The sequence below is a fragment of the Geotrypetes seraphini genome, chromosome 5, assembly GCF_902459505.1.
Source record: "Geotrypetes seraphini chromosome 5, aGeoSer1.1, whole genome shotgun sequence".
Taxonomy (NCBI): Eukaryota; Metazoa; Chordata; class Amphibia; order Gymnophiona; family Dermophiidae; genus Geotrypetes; species Geotrypetes seraphini.
In genome coordinates this window covers 42,898,227-42,918,201 of record NC_047088.1, presented here as the reverse complement: position 1 = coordinate 42,918,201, position 19,975 = coordinate 42,898,227, and the positions used below count along the sequence as shown (strand labels likewise).

General features: G+C 43.2%; 1 protein-coding gene across 5 annotated transcripts in view; it reads left to right on the top strand.

The window, feature by feature from the left end:
- LOC117360431 (protein FAM122A-like) overlaps window positions 1-19,975 on the top strand; it is an 86,238-nt gene that overhangs the window by 52,995 nt on the left and 13,268 nt on the right. For 3 of the 5 annotated variants that reach the window (XM_033944149.1, XM_033944147.1, XM_033944145.1), the window contains 2 exons: window positions 3,578-3,642; window positions 10,078-10,192. In XM_033944149.1, the coding sequence (XP_033800040.1) occupies window positions 3,578-3,642; window positions 10,078-10,192 (180 nt within the window). Of the gene's footprint in view, window positions 1-3,577; window positions 3,643-10,077; window positions 10,193-12,132; window positions 12,200-19,975 lie in introns of all 5 variants that reach the window. The other 2 variants (XM_033944148.1, XM_033944146.1) reach the window with 2 other exon arrangements.

The following is a 19,975-nucleotide window of genomic DNA, read 5'->3' as shown; positions in this document are numbered from 1 at the left end:
ACATTTTTTTTTGCATAAGCATTTTAAAATCCATCTCAGGCTCTCTCTTTTGAACAATAATTCCTTTGGACCCCTGAGGAAACATAGAAACGATGGCAGATAAAGGCCAAATGGCCCATCCAGTCTGCTCATCCGCAGTAACCATTATCTGTTCCTCTAAGAGATCCCATGTGACTATCCCAGGCTTTCTTGAAATCAGACACAGTCTGTCTCCACCACCTCTACCGGGAGGCTGTTCCACACATCTACCACCCTTTCTGTAAAAAAAATATTTCCTTAGATTACTCCTGAGCCTATCACCTTTTAACTTCATCCTATGCCTTCTCATTGCAGAGTTTCCTTTCAAATGGAAGAGACTCAACTCATGTACATTTACATTATGTAGGTATTTAAATGTTTCTATCATATCTCCTCTCTTTCTCCTGCCTTTCCTCCAAAGTATACAGATTGAGATCTTAAAGTCTGCCCCCATATGCCTTATGACAAAGACCATGCATCATTTTAGTAGCCTTCCTCTGGACCGACTCCATTCTTTTTATATCTTTTTGAAGGTGCGGCCTCCAGAATTGTACACAATATTCTAAATGAGGTCTTATACAAGGGCATTAATACCTCCTTTTTCCTACTGGCCATACCTCTCCCTATGCAACCTAGCATCCTTCTAGCATTCGCCATCACCTTTTCAACCTGTTTGGCAACTGTAAGATTATCACATAAAATCACATGATGCACTAGAAGGGAAGATCAGGAACTTACCTTGATTATCTTCTTTCTAGTAAATAGGCACATCATTCTTGAAGCTCGCCCTGACCAATGTATATTAGTCTACTTTTTGTCTCAGACATTTCTATATTGCCAGATGTCTTGGTTCTTCCTCTATCCAGCAAGATCAGTATTCGTTCAGAAATTACAAGTGCGTACTTTTCAGAAGTCCAAGACTGTTAGAGCAGGTTGCACCCAGATAGATGGCTTGTTCATTCCACCTCGGATACATTACAAATGTTATTTAATTTTTTTTTATGTTAAATGTTGCTATATGAAAAGAACAGACTTGTTTTCTCGGGGAGAATCCCTGTGCTCCTCCCTCTTATGTCTGCTCTCTAAGGCTGTCCATCTACTTTGATACGAACTGAGGAGATACAGCACAGCACAGAGAGAGGAGGCGGAGCAAAAAAAATGTAAATGAGATACACAACCCACAGGTTCAAGAATGATGTCCCTATTTACTTGAAAGAAGATTATCAAGGTAAGTACCTAATCTTCCTAACTTCTGTATTTATCCTACATGTTTTTAAATCCTATCACTGTCCAGCAGGAGAGTATTCTATAGTTATAGTTTATTAAAATTTGATAAAACGCTTAACATAACATTTTAAAGTTTTGTACAATAAAAATTAAAAATAAACTAAAGACAAACAGAATAAAAAAAATAGACTTACATGGGGGGAGGGGAAAGATTACAATTCTTAAAAAACCCCAAAAAACAGGAAAGGAACTAAGGGAAAGGATTGGGAAATGTTTAAAATTTGTAAAAGTTGTAAATAGATTAAAAGAGTATGTGATACATCAATCGTATGCATCTTTTAAAAAAGAAAGCATTTTAAGCTACTTTTGAATTTGTTCAAATTTTGTTCAGCTCTTAAATATAATGGTAGAGAGTTCCAAATAGAGGGTGTCGTTACCGAAAAAATATATGCACAACAAGTGCTAATTATTTTTAATGATGGGACGTTAAGAGTATGTTGAGATGAGGACCTTAAAGTTCTGGGGGGATCATATGGAATAAGAATTCTGTCAATAAATGCTGTTGTATTGGTCTGTCGGGTCTTAAATGTAAGAAGAGCGATTTTATAAGTGATCCGATGAAGAATGGGCAACCTGTGAGCATTTTTCAACAATGGAGTTAATCCATGAGTCTCCCACCCTTCAATCTCAATTCATGTCCTGTAGTTCTATCACTTCCCTATCTTTGGAAAATATTTATTTGTATATTAATACTTTTCAATTATTTTAACCTCTGTATCATAAGCCAAATCGACAAATTACGAAAATAGAAGCAAATTTGAATTGGACTGAAAGAGCTCAAACTCGCAGGTCTCCTTTTAGTAATTGGTAACTTGGCATTAAAATTATCTGAGATACCACTTGTACTTACAGAAAAGCTTTTTAAAATTACCCTTTTTCTTTGTGTGGTGGACAGTTTTATGGAGGAAATAATGTAATGAAGTAAATGAAATTAAGTGTGGCTTGAACACTTCAAAAGTACAGCTGAAATTTGTCAACTTTGGATAGCTGTACATAGAAATTCTCATATAGGAATGGGTCTTGTATACTACCTTTTTGTGGTTACACATTCAAAGCGGTTTACATAGATACAGGTACTTACTTATTTTGTACCCAGGATAATGAAGGATTAAGTGACTTGCCCAGGGTCACAAAGAGCAATGCTGGAATTTGATCCCACAACCTCAGGATGCTGAGGCAGCAGCTCTACCATGTCTTTTATCTGATCTTTCAACCTCTTTCCAACCACTGCCTTTTGAACCTGTCCCGAGTATGCCTAAAATCCGTTAGGCGATAGCCTCTACCACCTCCACCATTTAAGGCTTTGCTGTCTTCAGTTTTACTTCTTTCAGTACTATAACTTAAGCCAAATGCCACACCACCACCACCATTACCACCTCCCCAATTCTGTGTCTTATTAGCAAGATTTGTAATAATCCCTCTATCCAACAAAGTTTGTAAGACTGTTATAAAATATCTGGCCTTCCTTGGCTCATTGAAGTTTATGTTCTAGATAAGGTCCTTCCAAGAAGGTTATACCAGCCTTCCGGGAAGCTAGTTGTCATTTTACCACTGTTGCTTAGGGTTACAGCCACTATTCCATTAAGATTTTCCTACTGCTTTCTTGGCAGCCTGATGAGATCATAGCACTACTTGTAGGGAGGGGGAATTTATCAGCATGGGCTACCATTAAGACAGGTTATTTTATCACAAGTTATGCTATTTTATCACAAGGTTCCATTTTATGCAGTGCGACTCTGTGCTAAAACAAGACAACAAGGTAAAATAACCCATCTTAACAGTAGCCTATTTTGACAACTTACCCCTTGAATAGTGTTGTAATCCCTACTTCATGCAAGTTGTGACATTTCAATCATTTTTCTAATGCAGTAGTATATTAAAAGGAAACAGAAAAATGAGTTGGTAAGGTTGTAGAAAGAGAAATTTTTGTTTCAAGAAATTATAAGATTTGTTCCTTTAAAACAATTTTGTAGGACAGCTTGTTCTTATTGGGGCCCTTTTACTAAAGCTTAGCACATGCTAATTCCTTTAGTGGGTGCTAAGATGCCCATAGGTATAAAATAGGTTCTTAGCATTTACTATTTTTGCTATTTACCAAGAAAGTTTGAACTGTCCTTTGAGAACTGTAATGTTTTAGTGTATGAAAGTCTTCTTGCCAGGTTTTCTCCAAATTAGACTATTAGATTATTTGTTAATGATTGGTAAAACTGTGCTTGTTTATTTCTTACACAATGTAATCAAGTATTATTTAAAATAATTCTCCTTTCATTAGCAGAAGAAGTCAGAGTCCTATCAACTGTATTAGACCTAGTGCTCTTGGGCCTATAAAAAGAAAAGGTAAATTTATATTTCTAAAGGGAATCTTAACTATTCATTTTTGCAAAGGTACAAATTATTTTCCTTAAAATTTATTTTTCTTTGTTCTTTAAGATATATTTCCAATTTTCAGCATATTCAGTATTCCTTTGTCTTTATTTAACTTTTACACGCTATGTTTGAGTCAGTTTGGGGTTCTTTTACTAAGCTGCAGTAAATGTTAACATGTGCTTATCACAGCTTAAAAGGGCTTATTGCAGAATGCACTCAGGCATCCTATGGTAATTCCCTGATCTATGCTCACAAACCACACACAAAAAGAATTTCAATTTTATCGCAGAGGAAGTATTTCTGCGCTAATCAGCACAGCTACCGCAAGCTAACTGATTAGTGTAGGATTAGTGTGTGAGCCCTTGCAAAATAGGTGGCAGTAAGTGCTCATGTGTTTATTATTTTTATTATATTATATTATATTATTTTATTATATGTATAGAATATATAGAAGGGGTAGGGAGGGAAAACTATTGTAATATTAATATGATATAAAATTCTGATAAAGGGTTTATTTAATTCACATTGTAAGAACATTTAATAATAATTTCAAGTGTTTTTTCATAATTGAATGTATTACATGTATTTCACTTGATGTAAGAATTTAAAAAAAGAATAAAAAATATTTATTAAAAAAAAAATTTTTTTTTATAAATAACCTCAAAATATATCCCCAAAGTCTATGATGATAATAATATTAATCTTCACATTATAGTATTCACTAACTGGTTAAAGTGCTGCTTAATTGTTTAAAAGGAGGAAAAGACTTCAAGTGCTCACAATGGAGTATACCTGTTTCACACTGATGGTTTCATTAAGAATTGACTTCCAAAATGTCCACAGTCTTATGACGTTGGATTTAGTTTTCTGTGGTCATCTTAAGAACTCCAATTTTCCACCAACTCCTTGCTGATCCAGCATTCTGTAGCTTTAAGAAGCTTTTGTTATATTCCACTATGCATGCGTGTCACCTGGTGTGAGCATGTGGAACCAGCAGTCTTTGTTTTATCGCAAAACAATACGTCTTTCCATTCTGAATCTGAGTGCCTTCCCCGAGTGGGTACCATTTATTTTTCTCATTTCTTTTCTTTTATTATCCCTCACCTGACTGGGTTAGTATCTCTTAAGAGTTTTGCAGCAATTTTAAGTTTCCTTTGTTTTCATGATTCTGAGGCTGGGCATTTTCTGTAAGGTTGTTTTTTTGTTTTCCTTTTTCCTTTACCATTGAGCCCTTTGATTTTGCCTATTATTTTTTCTACAATGTTCCAGAAGACCCCAATGGCTTCAAACAATGTTCCAAGTGTAACAGGATCATTTTTCCTAAAAGAGAAGTCCTTAGGCCATTATTGAGATGGCTTGGGGAAATCCACTGCTTATTCCTAGGATAAGCAGCATAAAATCTGTTTTATTAGTTGGGATCTAGCTAGGTACTTGGGACCTAGTTGACTACTGTTAAAAACAGGATACTGGGCTTGATGGACACTTCGGTCTGTTCCCGTATGGCAATTCTTATGTTCTTAATTGGTGTTTGGGGCATCTAGACACTGATTATGATGTCTCTGATCTGTCTGTTTAAAAATGCAGTAAAAAAAAAAATCAAAAGGTGGGGCAGGCCCAACAGAAGAAACATTTTGGACCCTCCAAATCTATTCCATCAACTTTAGCATTGGAAGCAGCAATCTCCAAGGATGTTGAAGATGCATCAGACACTGGGAGTGTACCTGTCTCTGCCCCCCTCCTTCTGCATTCTCCACATTGTGGAGGTTTTCTGGAGGATATAGAAAAGGTTCCTTATATTCTCAAAAACATAGGCATTGCTCTTATCCTCAGTAATAGGCCCAGGCCTAGTGGGCTCAGAAACCTCAGCAGGTTCCCCAGTCAAAGCCAGGGATGGGCTTTTGACTAGCTCCAATAAAAGTGTTGGTCTAGGACGACTTTCCAGTGGGAGGGAGACTAATTTATTTTTTCCAGGACAGGTGTCCCCTTGTAACTTTAGACCGGTGGGTTCTGAAAATAGTCCATACTGGGTACACTCTCAATTGTCAATACAAACCTTCAAATTGCTTTCCAAGTGTAACATTCCTCAGCTCTCAGCACAGGAACGTGCTCCTGGAGGAATTCTTCCTTCTCAAGGCTCATGTGCTGAAATCCATTCCACCAGGGGAAGAAGGGAGGGAATTCTATTCCAAGTACTTCTTGTGCTGAAGAACACCGGGGGTGCTATGGAATGCTCTAAAGCAGGCGTGTCCAACCTTTTTTTTTTTTTTTTTTTAAATCAAGGGTCACATTTAATATTTCATAACATTTGAATCACTGACATCTTCATTCCCCAAGTACTTCATGTGGAAAGTGGCCTTCTTAATCTATATCACTTCTGCAAGCCAAGTCAGTAAGCTCCAAGCACTTGTATCAGATCCACCTTATACAACATTCTATCATGACAGAGTTGTCCTTCATACTCATCCCAAATTCCTACCAAAAGTAATTTCAGAATTTCATCTCAACCAGTCTATAGTTCTGCCTGTTTTCTTCCCTAGACCACATTCACATCACAGTGAAGCTGCACTCTATACACTGAACTGTAAACGTGCTTTAGTTTATCACCTAGATTGGACAAAGTTTCAGAGTCCTCTCATTTGATCCTAACGGACTGGGAACTCCTGTTACCAAGAGAACAATCTCTACATGGTTAGCAGACTGTATCTCCTTCTGCTATGCACGTGTTGGGTTACTGTTGGAAGGTTATGTCACAGCACATAAAGTAAGAGCAATGGCAGCTTCAGTAGCTTTTCTCCGTTCCACTCCTATTGACATTTGTAAAGCAGCCACTTGGTCCTCAATACATACTTTCACATCCCATTACTATCTGGAAACTCATTCCAGACAGGATAGTCGGTTCGGCCAAGCAGTTCTACAAAACGTATTCTCTGTTTAGATGCCTCCATCCCTCTCTTAATATCTAGGGAGTCTCATCTGTGAGAATATGCTGCCTGCTTGTCCTGTGATAAAGCACAGTTACTTACCTGTAACAGGTGTTATCCAAGGACAGCAGGCAGATATTCTCACAACCCTCCCACCTCCTCTAGTTGACCTCTTAGCTTTTTTACTGAAACGATTGTCCCGTGAGCTGACATCGGGCGGGAAGGCACTCGCATATGCACAGTACGGGTGGTTTCAAGACTTCTAAAGAAGTTAGTGACAGTACACTTTCTACATTGTCCATACTGTGACTCCGTGGATGATGTCGCCTATCCATGAAAATATCTGCCTGCTGACCCTGGATAAAACTTGTTACAGGTAAGTAACTGCTATACTTTCTAATCCTTCACCTCCTCGTCTTTTACTGGCTTTATAAAACAGACGGGGCAAGCTTAGCCCATCAAAATGGAAACTGAGGAGCAGTTTCATTCTCAACTTTTCGAACTCCTTGACTTTAAAGCACCCTTCTCCTCTACTTTCAACTCCAGACTCTGTCCCTTCTATTTTGCTGCACCATATGCCTGGATCAGACTGCCTGAGTCAGTACTTCAAGTGCCATCTGTGACAGTATTCAAATCTAGGCTAAAAGCCCATTTTTTTTCAAGGTTGCTTTTAACTCTTAACTCTCACTTAGCTGTAAAGTACTTATGTCTTTTTATCATTCCCTCTGCGAGAAATTCCCTAATCCCTATTTGTCTTCTTTGTCTGTTTTAATTAGATTGTAAATTCTATTGAGCAGGGATTATCTTTTACATGTTTAATGTACAGTGCTACATATATCTAGCAGCACTATAGAAATAGTAAGTAGTGGTAGCCTAGAGATGATGGAAGAAAGCAAGAATAGCTGAGTGAACAAAATGGTTGAGAGGGAGTGAGAATAAGAAGGAATGATTATGGTAGGAGAGAACCGGTGTGAGTATGATGGCAAGTTGTGTGAAAATCAGAAAGAGGTAGCTGTTGGGGAGAGTGAGGGGGAAGGAGCTAAATAACAAGTGATTGATGATGAAGCAGTCCATTAAGTGGAAGATGGCGATAGGAAGAAATGGAAGGTCCAGGGTAAACTGATCTTAGAGGGAGAGAAAAAAGATACGAAGGGAGGGAGTGATGAAGACAAGAGAAGAAAAGGAAAATGGAAAGGAAGTGGGCAAACCTTTTAGCTTTGGGTCACATTGGAAACTATGCCTGGGTTGAGGGGCTGATGTGGTTTGAGAAGCAAGGGAGGTATTAGATATATACACAAACCAAAATTTCTCTTGCATCCTTAGGCAAGATTAAAAGAAAAATCTCTGGATTTAGGTTCCAAGAGGATACAATGTCTCTCTTTAAAATTAGAAAACTTTAAAATCTAAACATGTTTCTGATGTAAACAGAATAATTTCTTCCTCATACTGCCACTAGAATATAAGAGAAGCACACCCATGGCAAAGGGAGAGGAGAGAAGGGAAGGGAGAATTTATACTGTTTGAAGAGCTGTAAAAGTTGAAAGAATTAGGTATGATTGTACTTACGGTGGCACTGGCTGTACTAATGTTCAATAAATGTTTAAATATAAAGAGAGAGAGAGAGAAGCACACCAGTTACTTGAACTTATTAATGCTCGGTTTCACTAAATGGTGGTAAAGGTTTCTACTATGGGCCAGTGAGGTAAATGCTCTGACACTCGTAGAATTCCTATGAGCATTGGAACATTTACCTCACTGGCCTGCAGTAGAAACCTTTACCTCTGCCCTAAAGCAGCAGAGATTGAGTATATTTGTTGAATGATGTTTGGGAAATCATTTTAAAAGGGTTAGGCACCATTTAAATGTCTAAAAAGTAGGGTTCATTTTTATCAAAATTTTAATCACAATTACACAATTAAAGGTATGTAATTTACCCCCTCTTATACAAAGCCCAATAGCACGGACCACTGTGGTAAGTTCCCTGAAGCACATAGGGATTTAAAGGGCTTCGGGGCTTTTGCTGCACAGCTTTGTAAAAGGGCGGGTTATTTGTGTTTCCAGTGAAGGCTGTGACTCTGGGCAAGTCACTTAACCTTTTCCTATCATGTGTCCCGGATGACGGGACGTTCCAAAAATGTCGTTGCCATCATATATCCCATACTAATAAAGAGCCAGGAACACAAAATATTTGAATTTACAGACTTATGACTTATTTACATTATGTTTACAATAGCCGTAAATGATAACGGTGAATAATACAAAACTTTGCTAAAATAATTACGATTGGAACCAGCGTAACATAAAAAGTATTACAATAGGAAAAGGTTAATCTTCCAAGGAGCTACAGTGGAAACAAAAATAAATAACATACCCTTTAATTTCACAATTAATTGCAATTACAAATTTTAATTGAAATGCAGCTCTAAAAATATTAAAGAGAAAAAGTAATGAAACAATAAGAAATACAAATTAAAGCTACTCTGCATGTTGTTTTAGATTCTTTAACCAGCCTTACAGTTTTCAGAAAAACAAGTCTACTAAAAAGTTTATTATAGTGTAAGTGGTGACTGTAGAAAAATCATTACTTACACATAAACATCTCCAGCATGCACAGATGGGGCAGGTTATGGGTGCAGTGTGGATGGTTCTTTTTTCTATTGTGATTGCTCTAACCTGGATTTCCCAATTCCTATTTAGGTGTCATATGCAAAGTAGGGCTTCAGGCAGGTGACAGGTCAAAAGCGCACGACGACAAAGGCGCGACGACAATCCAGCGCAGACAACTGAGCACAAGGCGGAAGCGCGCTGAAAAAAAACAGTATTTTAAAGGGCTCCGACGGGGGTGGGGTGGGGGGGAACCCCCCACTTTACTTAACAGAGATCGCGCTGGCGTTGTGGGGGGTTGTAACCCCCCCATTATACTGAAAACTTCACTTTTTCCCTAAAAAAGAGGGAAAAAGTTAAGTTTCCAGTAAATGAGGGGGGTTAAAATCTCCCACAACGCCGGCGCGATCTCTATTAAGTAAAGAGGGGGGGTTCCCCACCAACACCCCCCGTTGGAGCCCCTTACAATACTGTTTTTCTTCGGCGCGCTTCTACCTTGCGCTCAGTTGTCTGCGCTGGATTGTCGGCGCGCGCTTTTGTCTATGAACCCTTCAGGCATGTTAGTTTGGTATTTGTAAATTTATTTAAACCTATGCTCCTTTTTTTTTTTTTTTTACCTGTACTGAAATTTAACAGCTCTTTTTTCCTGAAGCTGCCAATTTTTTGCAGGAAAAAAGTCATATTCAGCCCTTCTGGATTAATGTAAAGGGGATTTATGCACCAAAAAAGCCAAATCTGACAACTGGGTTTTCCAGGTTGGATTTTCTGAAAGTGCAATTGTCTTTTGATGTAGCGATATGTGCCAAACTGAAAGTGGGAGTCGAGCTCTAAAATAATCATTATTTCAACCTAGCTTTTATTCTTTCATGAAATTTCTTAGGTGAAATAGAAATAGAAAATCAACCAAAAAGACTTTTTCAAGGAAACACCAACATGCTTTCTTCAGATCACATGTTTTCTTCAGAGGTCACACATCTGTCAGATCTCAGTAGCTGGTAAGAACTGACTCCACTTATATTACAAATGTTATAAAATGTTATAAAATGTTACAAATGTTATAAAAGGCCTTATTAAGTCTTAAATAAGCTTTTCAACCAATAATGCTGAAGTTTTTAATGGAAAGGGGAAGCCCATAAAGCCTATCCTATCCTGGCAATAAAACGTAAGTTTGTCCTGAAACAGAGTTTTTGAAACTATGGCTGGCAGTCAATATGCAGCATGCTAGGGCTTTAAAAATAGATTGCTTGGCCATAGTGGACTGGCAATGAAGAATGCTAACATAAAGAGTATAGATAATGATAGAGTATGTGCACTGTTTCTGTGTCAGTAGCCATGCTGCTGCCTCTACTTGCAAAACCAGCAGAAGCACAACAGATAGATTTGGCAGGCAACAAGATCATTGTGGGGATGTAGCATGCACATACATACACCTTCAATATCTCTGTGCCCCTTGCAGCTATGGGTCAGGAGGAAGAACGTTGGAGGCTCGTGGATAGGGCACTAATGTGAAGCAGCTAGCACTGGGGGAGGGGGACTAAAGGGATCTGAAGGAATATTTGAAGATGAGTGATGCTGATAGAGAATAGTTTTGGCTGGGGAGTGTACTAAGCAAGGAGAGTGGAGCCTGAAAGGGAGACTGAGAGGGAATGACTGAGGCTGGGTGAAACACTGAGTGCAAATGGTTGATGGTAGGGTGAGATATTGAGGAGAGACGATTAGGATGGGGACTTCCAAAGGAAAATGATTGAGCTTAGGGAGCACTGGATGATAAAGTTGGGGCTCTGGAATATGCACTGAAGGATTGGAATTTTGGTTGTGTTCTGATTCTTCCCTCTCTCCTTAAAGAATGATATGGGGATGGTTTCCCATGGTTATCCGTGAGGATGGGGATGGTGACAAATTCTGTCACCATGTCATCCTCTAGGGCAGGAGTGTCAAAGTTCCTCCTCGAGGGCCGCAATCCAGTCGGGTTTTCAGGATTTCCCCAATGAATATGCATGAGATCTATTTGCATGCACTGCTTTCATTGTATGCTAATAGATCTCATGCATATTAATTGGGGAAATCCTGAAAACTCGACTGGATTGCGGCCTTCGAGGAGGGACTTTGACACCCCTGCTCTAGGGGGATTCCAGTGGTAAGGAAACAGCTCTCATTTATTTTTAAAAAATTGGTGGTGTGCCTTGTAAGTGTTGCAGCAAAATGAAAAAGGTTGAAAATCACTGGCCAAAAGGATAGCTTCTGCCCTCTCCTTCCTTCCCAATCTTGATCTTCCCTCTTCCCCAGATAAGGCCCCACCCCCTTCCACCCTCATAGGCCCCCAGTCCTACTGTTTCCAACTCCGGTGGTCTAGCATAGTGCTACAGGCAAGAGTGATGCCCACTTACTGGTTGTGACTCCAGTCTCAAAATAACTATCACAACCCCTAGTAACAGTCTCACGAGGAAGAGTTGGATTGGGTGAGAAAACCTGCTTGTACTTATGTGGATCCTGGCCAATATTCAACTGAGTCTTACATAAGTGTCTTCTGCTGGTCCCAGCCAAATATTGGCCAGGGCCTGCATAAGCTCCGGTGGCTTCTGTATGCAGAATTAGCCTCAGATATTTAATGGCAATACCTAGACATGAACTAGCATTGTTCAATGCTTTCTGCCTGCAGCAGTCAGTGTTTTAAAAAAACTGACCACCAAAGGCAGATAGTTTTTATTTTTGGCAGTTGTTTGAATATTGAACTATTACATTTTATGCATTTTTAATTTATTTAAAATTATATATATAAAAAAACCAAGTACCCTGATCTGCAGCTTAATTTCATACCCTTTTTCATAACCTATTTTGACTGGCAAATAAAAAAAATTAATGGTTGTCAGCTTTTCTGATATTTTGGGAGCCCTGCAGCCTGACATACCTCTCTCTCCTACTTTCCATGTTTTAGTAAACAAAGAAGAAAGGCAAAGTGAAATGGGATGACTGAGAATAGGCTGTTCTCCGAGGAAAAGCAGGTATTATATTCTCACGTGGGTGACATTGTCCACAGAACCTGGTATGGACATATATCAAGTGCCTGACGTCAGCTCAAAGGACCATCAGTTCAGTAAAAAAGTTAAAAAGCAGACTAGGGAAGGTGGGTGGGTTGTGAGAATATATACTTCTGTAACATCTACTCAGGAGTCCCTACATTAGATGATCAATCCATTCCCACGAACCAGGTTTTGCAGAAGTGTGTTACAACTTTCAGGACCTCCTACATTGCCAGTGGAATGTAGTGCTTCTTCCAGTTTGCTGCATGGGTATCTCATACCAGATTGAGATGGGAACCCTCTGCAGAGGAGGATGTCTGCCCCCAGCTGGTGCTAGAAGGTATGGATTACGTAGCGGACACCTTGTATGACCTTATCAGGGTCATGAGCAAGGTATCAGTACGCGGTTTCTGCTCGCAGAATGCTCTGGATCAGGCAGTTGGCGGGCAACTCAGCATCCAAGGCAACCTTAAGCAGACTGCCTTTTAAGTGGCAGATGCTTTTTGGTAAGGGCCTAGATGATCTAAAGGCCAGTGTGACACATCACCGCCCTAAGTCTCTGCCTGAGAACAGACCGTGCCTACCTCCAGGAGGAAATAGAGGTAATTTTTGTCCATCCTTCCATTCTCACCAGTACAACCCGAATTCCTCTGCCCAGAGATCGTTCCAGGGTTACAGCGATTTAGCAACGCCAGACACCAGAAACCCTCAGGGTCTTGCATCAACCCACTCTCCAAAAAGTCCCAATGATGCCAAGTTGGCAGCCGCACCTCCATATATTGGAGAGAAGCTGTCGGCATTTTTGACGGAGTAGGAGAAAATTTTTCCTTGGACCAATGGGTGCTGGACATCTTCTGAGTGGGTCACAAGATCGAGTTTTATTGTCTTCCTGCAGATTTGTTCCTCAATTCTTCAGTTCAATGGCTGGAAAAAGAGACCAAGGTCCAAGCCACACTTCAATGGGTTTTAGATATTTGGGCCATAGAACCTGTCCCCAACGATGAATCGGGCTCAGGCAAATACTCGCTATACTTTATTGTTCCCAAGAAAGGTACAGAAGACTGGAGGCCCATCTTAGATCTCAAGGTCATGAATGCATTTCTAAGAATCCCACATTTCCACATGAAAACAGCCCATTCAGTTCATTGCACCAGTTGCCCCAGGGGAGTTTCTTGAATCTCTGGATCTGACAGAAACATATCTGCATATTCACATCTTTCTGAGCCACAGAAAATATCTGAGGTTTCATGTACTTCAGGAACATTTCCAGTTTGTGGCTCTCCTGTTCAGATTGGCAACAGCTCCCCGCACTTTCACCAAGATAATGGTGGTAGTTGTGGCTCATCTCTAAAAGATGGGGATCCAGGTACACTCCTATATGGACAATTGGCTAATTAGAGCTCTATCCAAGCTGCAGCGTGAGCAAGCAGTGCGATAGGTTTTGGATGTTCTCCAGCACTTAGACTGGATAGTCAACTTCAAGAAGAGCCATCTAGAACCACCCCAGAGTTTAAAGTATCTGGACATTCACTTCGACACGGCTCAGGGCTGTGTTTTTCTTCCCAAGCCAAGCAAACAAATTCAAGCAACAAATCTTAGATCTCTTAGCAATGCCAATTTCTACTGCTTGGCTTTACCTTCAGATGTTGGGTTCCATGGCAGCCTCTCTAGAGGTTATTCACTGGGCCAGGGCGCACATGCGGCCTCTCCAGGATGCTCTTCTTTCTCGGTGGTCCTCCCTCAGGATGCTCTTCTGTCTCGGTGGTCCCCTCAGTGTCATTCTCTTCAGATGCAGTTCCCATGGACTTGGACAGCAAGGGGCTGCAAGGAAACTCTTTGTCAAAGGGCATGCCTCTCCGAATCATGGAGTGGGTAACTCTCAACCAATGTCAGTCTATTCAGCTTGGGAGCCCATTGCGGGGACCGGTCAATTCAGGGCCAGTGGACTCACCATTAGAAGGGGTGGTCCATAAACTGTCTAGAACTCCGAGCCATTCAGCTAGCATTGAGAACACTAGAAATGGTCCTGGAGGGAGAGGCAGTAAAAGTGTTCTCCGACAATACCATAGCAGTAGCGTATGTGAACAGACAAGGAGGCACTAGAGGCGCTCCTTTACGTCTGGAAGCTCAGATTATCCCAGGACAAGCAGGCAGCATATTCTTGACTGATGGGTGACGGCACCGACGGAGCCCCGGTACGGACACTTTTAGAGTGATTGCACTCTAAGAACTTGGAAAGTTCTAGAGACCGCACCGCGCATGCGCGAGTGCCTTCCCGCCCGACCCCGACGCGCGGTCCCTCAGTTTCTTAGTTTCCGCGGAGCTAAGAAGTCGCATTTTCAACGGCTGTTGAAAAATTTTTTCATTCGCCTTCCCGCTCGCGTAAACTTTTTCGGGTTCTTTTTGCCCTTCCCTTTTTCTTTCTTTAAAAAAACAAAACAAAACATTTTCTCTCGTTTTTGTCAAGTTTCTTGATTTGACCCGGCGGGGCCTACTGCCATCATCGAGGCCTCGGCCTTCGATTTGGCAGAAGCCGTTTTTACGTTCATGCCCCCCCAGCCCGGGTTCAAGAAGTGCCAGCGGTGTGCACGGCCTATTTCCCTGACAGACCCGCACAACTGGTGCCTTCAGTGTCTGGGTCCGGAACATCAGGCCTCTACCTGCACCCGCTGTGCCACTTTGAAAAAGCGGACTCTCAAAAATCGAGAGATACAGCAGAGACTGCTTTTCGGCACCGACATGTCCGACCCCGCGTCTTCGGCGCCGGTCTCGGTACCTGTTTCGTCGGCACCCACCTCATCGACGCCACGCGATACCGCGTCGACGTCGCAGCATGCAGGTAAGCCGGCTAAGAAGCCTTCCCCGCTGGAACGTCCTCCGGTCTCCATTGCAGAGAGCCCAATCCTGCCGACCGTGAGGCGCCAGCGGAAGCGCTCCGCCCCTATTGAGGTGAGTCCCTCAACATCGGGCTCCTCATCTCCGGGGCGTCGAGCGGCACCGCAGGTACCGCAGAAGAAAAAAGCGGTACCGGTGCCCTCCCTTGATGATCGCATTGCGACCATCTTGCAGGTACAGCTGAAGGAACAGCTCAAACAACTCCTTCCAGCTCTCCTGACACCGAGCCCTCCGGTATCGGTCCCCACTGAGCAACCGGTACCGATCGTGGAACAGTCCGTAGTGTCACCATCCACTCCTTCGGTACCGGTACACTTGACCTCATCGGCATCGATGCCTGTCCTCGCACCGGAGCCTAGGTCTCATCACCAATCGGTACAGACATCGGCTCCGGTGCGACCGATAACATCGCCCGGTACCGCGTCGGTGAGGTCGGGTAAGTCGGTACAGAAGTCCCGACACCGAGAACCATCCACCCCTGAGTCTCGGGACCGTGGTCCCCATGTTCGAGACCCTGATCTGTGGGGCGACTCTGAAGAACCTCTTCAGTCAGAAGGGGAGTGTTCATCAGAGGAAGACGAGCCTGTTCTGCAGGATATTTCCTCCAAACCTGATTCCACCTCTTTCTCTTCTTTTTTAAGAGATATGTGTGAATCTCTTTCCATTCCTTTGGAGGCTGAGTCTAAAAAGTCCAAAGCTTTTTTGGACGCTCTTGATTTTGACCAGCCTCCAAAGGAATTCTTGAAACTCCCTTTACATGACATCCTGAGGGAGACCTTTTACAAGAATCTGGAGACTCCTCTTACTATCCCGGGAGCCCCTCGCAAATTGGATTCCCTTTATAAAGTAATCCCTATTCCTGGTTTTGATAAACCACAGCTCTCTCATGAGTCTCTTCTTGTAGAATCCACCCTCAAGAAGTCCTTAGGAGCTAGTGTCTATGCCTCTGTCCCTCCTGAGGGTAAAGCCATGGACAAATTCGGTAAGCGACTTTACCAGAATGCGATGCTTGCTAATCGTTCTGGTAACTATGCTTTTCATTTTTCGTTTTATTTAAAGCATCTCCTTACCACCATGGCTTCCTTTGAGCAGTACCTTCCTGTGGGGAATCGTGAGGCTTTCCATCAGTGCTCTTCAGCTCTTTTCCAGCTCAGGAAATTCATGGTAAGGTCTATATATGACACTTTTGAGCTTACCTCTAGAGCAACAGCCATATCTGTAGCCATGCGCCGTTTTGCTTGGCTCAGAGTCTCTGAGCTTGATGTTAATCATCAAGACCGGTTGGCTAATGCCCCATGTTTAGGGGATGAGCTGTTCGGAGATTCTATGGACTCAACGACCCAGAAGCTCTCGGCTCATGAAACCCGCTGGGATACCCTTCTTAAGACCAAGAAGAAACCTCCACCTTCTCGGCCATTCAGACAGCAAACGGCCTATCAGCGGCGTTTTGTGGCTCGCCCCTTGCAGCCTTCCACTCAGCAACCTAGGAGGCAGCGTCAACAACAGCGGCAAACACCTAGGCCTCAGCAGCAACAACCAGCTAAGCAGCCTCCTCCACAAAAATCGACTCAGCCCTTTTGACTTGATACTCAAGGGCATAGCCAGCGTTCGACCATCTCCTCTCCTCCCTCAACCGATAGGAGGACGACTGTCTTTCTTTCTCAGCCGGTGGGAAGCTATCACTTCGGACCAGTGGGTCCTCAACATCATCCGCCACGGCTACTCTCTCAACTTTCACACCCTTCCGGGCCAAAGTCTACCAAAAGAGTCTGCTTTGCACACTCCTCAATCTGCCCTCCTTTGTCAGGAGGTTCAGTCCCTCCTGCTTCTGAACGCCATAGAGGAAGTTCCTCTGGACCAAAGAGGGCAAGGATTCTACTCCCGGTATTTTCTAGTCCCCAAGAAAACAGGAGACCTCAGACCAATTCTAGATCTGCGAGATCTCAACAAATGTTTGGTCAAAGAAAAATTCAAGATGCTATCTCTAGCTACGCTTTATCCTCTCCTCGATCACAACGACTGGCTATGCTCTCTCGATCTCAAAGAGGCCTACACTCACATTCCAATTCATCCGGCCTCCAGACAGTACCTTCGCTTCATGATAAATCACTGTCATTACCAATACAGAGTGCTCCCCTTCGGTCTTGCCTCCTCTCCAAGAGTGTTCACAAAATGTCTGGTAGTGGTGGCAGCGTTTCTACGCTCCCACCACCTTCAGGTTTTTCCCTACCTGGACGATTGGTTAATCAAGGCCATTTCATCTCAGACTGTTCTTCTGGCCACCAACCAGACCATCTTTTTTCTACAACTACTGGGGTTCGAAATCAATATACCCAAGTCTCACCTTCTGCCTACGCAGAGACTTCAATTCATTGGAGCGGTACTGGACACGGTCCAGATGAGAGCCTTCTTGCCGGACAACCGTCTTCACAACCTCCAATCGCTCTGTCAGCAGGTGCTCTCCCAGCACTCCATTTCGGCAAAGCAGATGATGATTCTCTTGGGTCACATGGCCTCCACAGTTCATGTCACACCCCTGGCACGGCTTCACCTGCGCACTCCCCAATGGACCCTGGCTCTTCAGTGGTCCCAAGCGACAGACTCTTGCTCACGACACATATCTGTGACATCGTCTCTTCGTCAGTCTCTGCAATGGTGGTTGATATCCTCAAATCTCTCCAGGGGCCTTCTGTTCCATCTGCCTCCTCATCATCTGGTCATCACCACCGACGCCTCCCCTTATGCATGGGGAGCCCATCTGAACGAGTTCCAAACTCAGGGCCTTTGGACTCCTCAGGAAAAGAAGCATCACATCAATTTCCTGGAACTCAGGGCAATGTTCTATGCCCTCAAGGCCTTCCAACACCTTCTATTTCCTCAAGTCCTTCTTCTTTGCACAGACAACCAAGTGGCCATGTACTACATCAACAAGCAAGGGGGAACGGGCTCTCGCCTCTTATGCCAGGAAGCCCAGAGAATCTGGTCTTGGGCATCCTCGCGCCGCTTATTCCTGAAAGCGATTTATATTCAAGGAGAACAGAACTTCCTAGCGGACAAGCTCAGCAGAGTTCTCCAACCCCACGAATGGACTCTCGACCCATCGACTCTACAGTCCATCTTTGCACAATGGGGCACTCCTCAGGTGGACCTTTTTGCAGCTCCTCACAATCATCAGTTGCCCCAATTCTGCTCCAGACTTTACTCTCCTCACCGTCTGGCAGCAGATGCATTTCTTCTGGATTGGTCCAATCTGTTCCTTTATGCTTTCCCTCCTCTGCCTCTCATGCTTCGGACCTTGTTCAAACTAAAGAGGGAACGGGCCACCATGATCCTGATTGCTCCACGGTGGCCCAGACAACATTGGTTCTCCCTTCTACTTCAACTCAGTTCCAGGGATCCATTTCTACTTCCACTGTTTCCATCTCTGCTTACACAGGATCAGGAAACCCTCCTCCATCCCAACCTGCAGTCTCTACACCTGACAGCTTGGTATCTCTCGGGCTGACTTCAACTGATCTTTTGCTCTCTCAGCCTGTTCGCTCCATCCTGGACGCCTCCAGGAAACCAGCCACTCTACAATGTTACCATCAAAAGTGGGCGAGGTTTTCTTCTTGGTGTCTCCTACATCATCATGACCCCAAGTCTCTTGCAGTGGAACCTCTATTGGATTATCTGCTTTCTCTGTCTACTTCTGGTCTCAAGTCTACTTCCATCAGAGTTCATCTCAGTGCCATTACGGCCTTTCATGAGCCGGTCCAGGGGAAACTCCTTTCAGCTCATCCCCTGGTCTCCAGATTCATGCGAGGTCTTTTCAATCTGAAACCACCTCTCAAAGCACCTCCGGTGATCTGGGATCTGAACGTGGTTCTCTCCGCCTTGATGAAGCCTCCATTCGAACCCTTGGCTACTACCTCTTTCAAGTTTCTCACTTGGAAGGTACTTTTTCTTATTGCTCTCACCTCTGCCAGGAGGGTCAATGAGCTCCATGCACTAGTTTCTGATCCACCTTTCACTGTCTTTCATCACGACAAGGTGGTTCTACGTACACATCCAAAGTTTCTCCCTAAGGTTGTTTCTGAGTTCCATCTCAACCAATCTATTGTTCTACCTGTTTTTTTCCCTAAACCTCACTCCCATCCCGGGGAACAGGCTCTTCATACTTTGGACTGTAAGCGGGCTTTAGCTTACTATTTAGACCGCACTAAGCCCCACAGATCATCTCCCCAACTTTTTCTGTCCTTTGATCCGAATAAATTGGGACGTCCTGTTTCTAAGCGTACGCTATCTAATTGGCTTGCTGCGTGCATTTCATTCTGCTATGCTCAGTCCGGACTGACACTGGAAGGTTCTGTCACGGCACATAGAATTAGAGCTATGGCAGCATCTGTAGCTTTCCTCCGTTCCACGCCCATTGAGGAAATCTGCAAAGCTGCTACGTGGTCCTCAGTCCATACTTTTACATCTCATTACTGTCTGGATGCTTTCTCCAGACGGGATGGACATTTCGGCCAATCTGTTTTACAAAATTTGTTTTCCTAATGGCCAACCTTCCCTCCATCCCTCTTTTTGTTAGCTTGGAGGTCACCCATCAGTCAAGAATATGCTGCCTGCTTGTCCTGGGATAAAGCACAGTTACTTACCGTAACAGGTGTTATCCAGGGACAGCAGGCAGATATTCTTGCGTCCCACCCACCTCCCCGGGTTGGCTTCTTAGCTGGCTTATCTTAATTGAGGGACCGCGCGTCGGGGTCGGGCGGGAAGGCACTCGCGCATGCGCGGTGCGGTCTCTAGAACTTTCCAAGTTCTTAGAGTGCAATCACTCTAAAAGTGTCCGTACCGGGGCTCCGTCGGTGCCGTCACCCA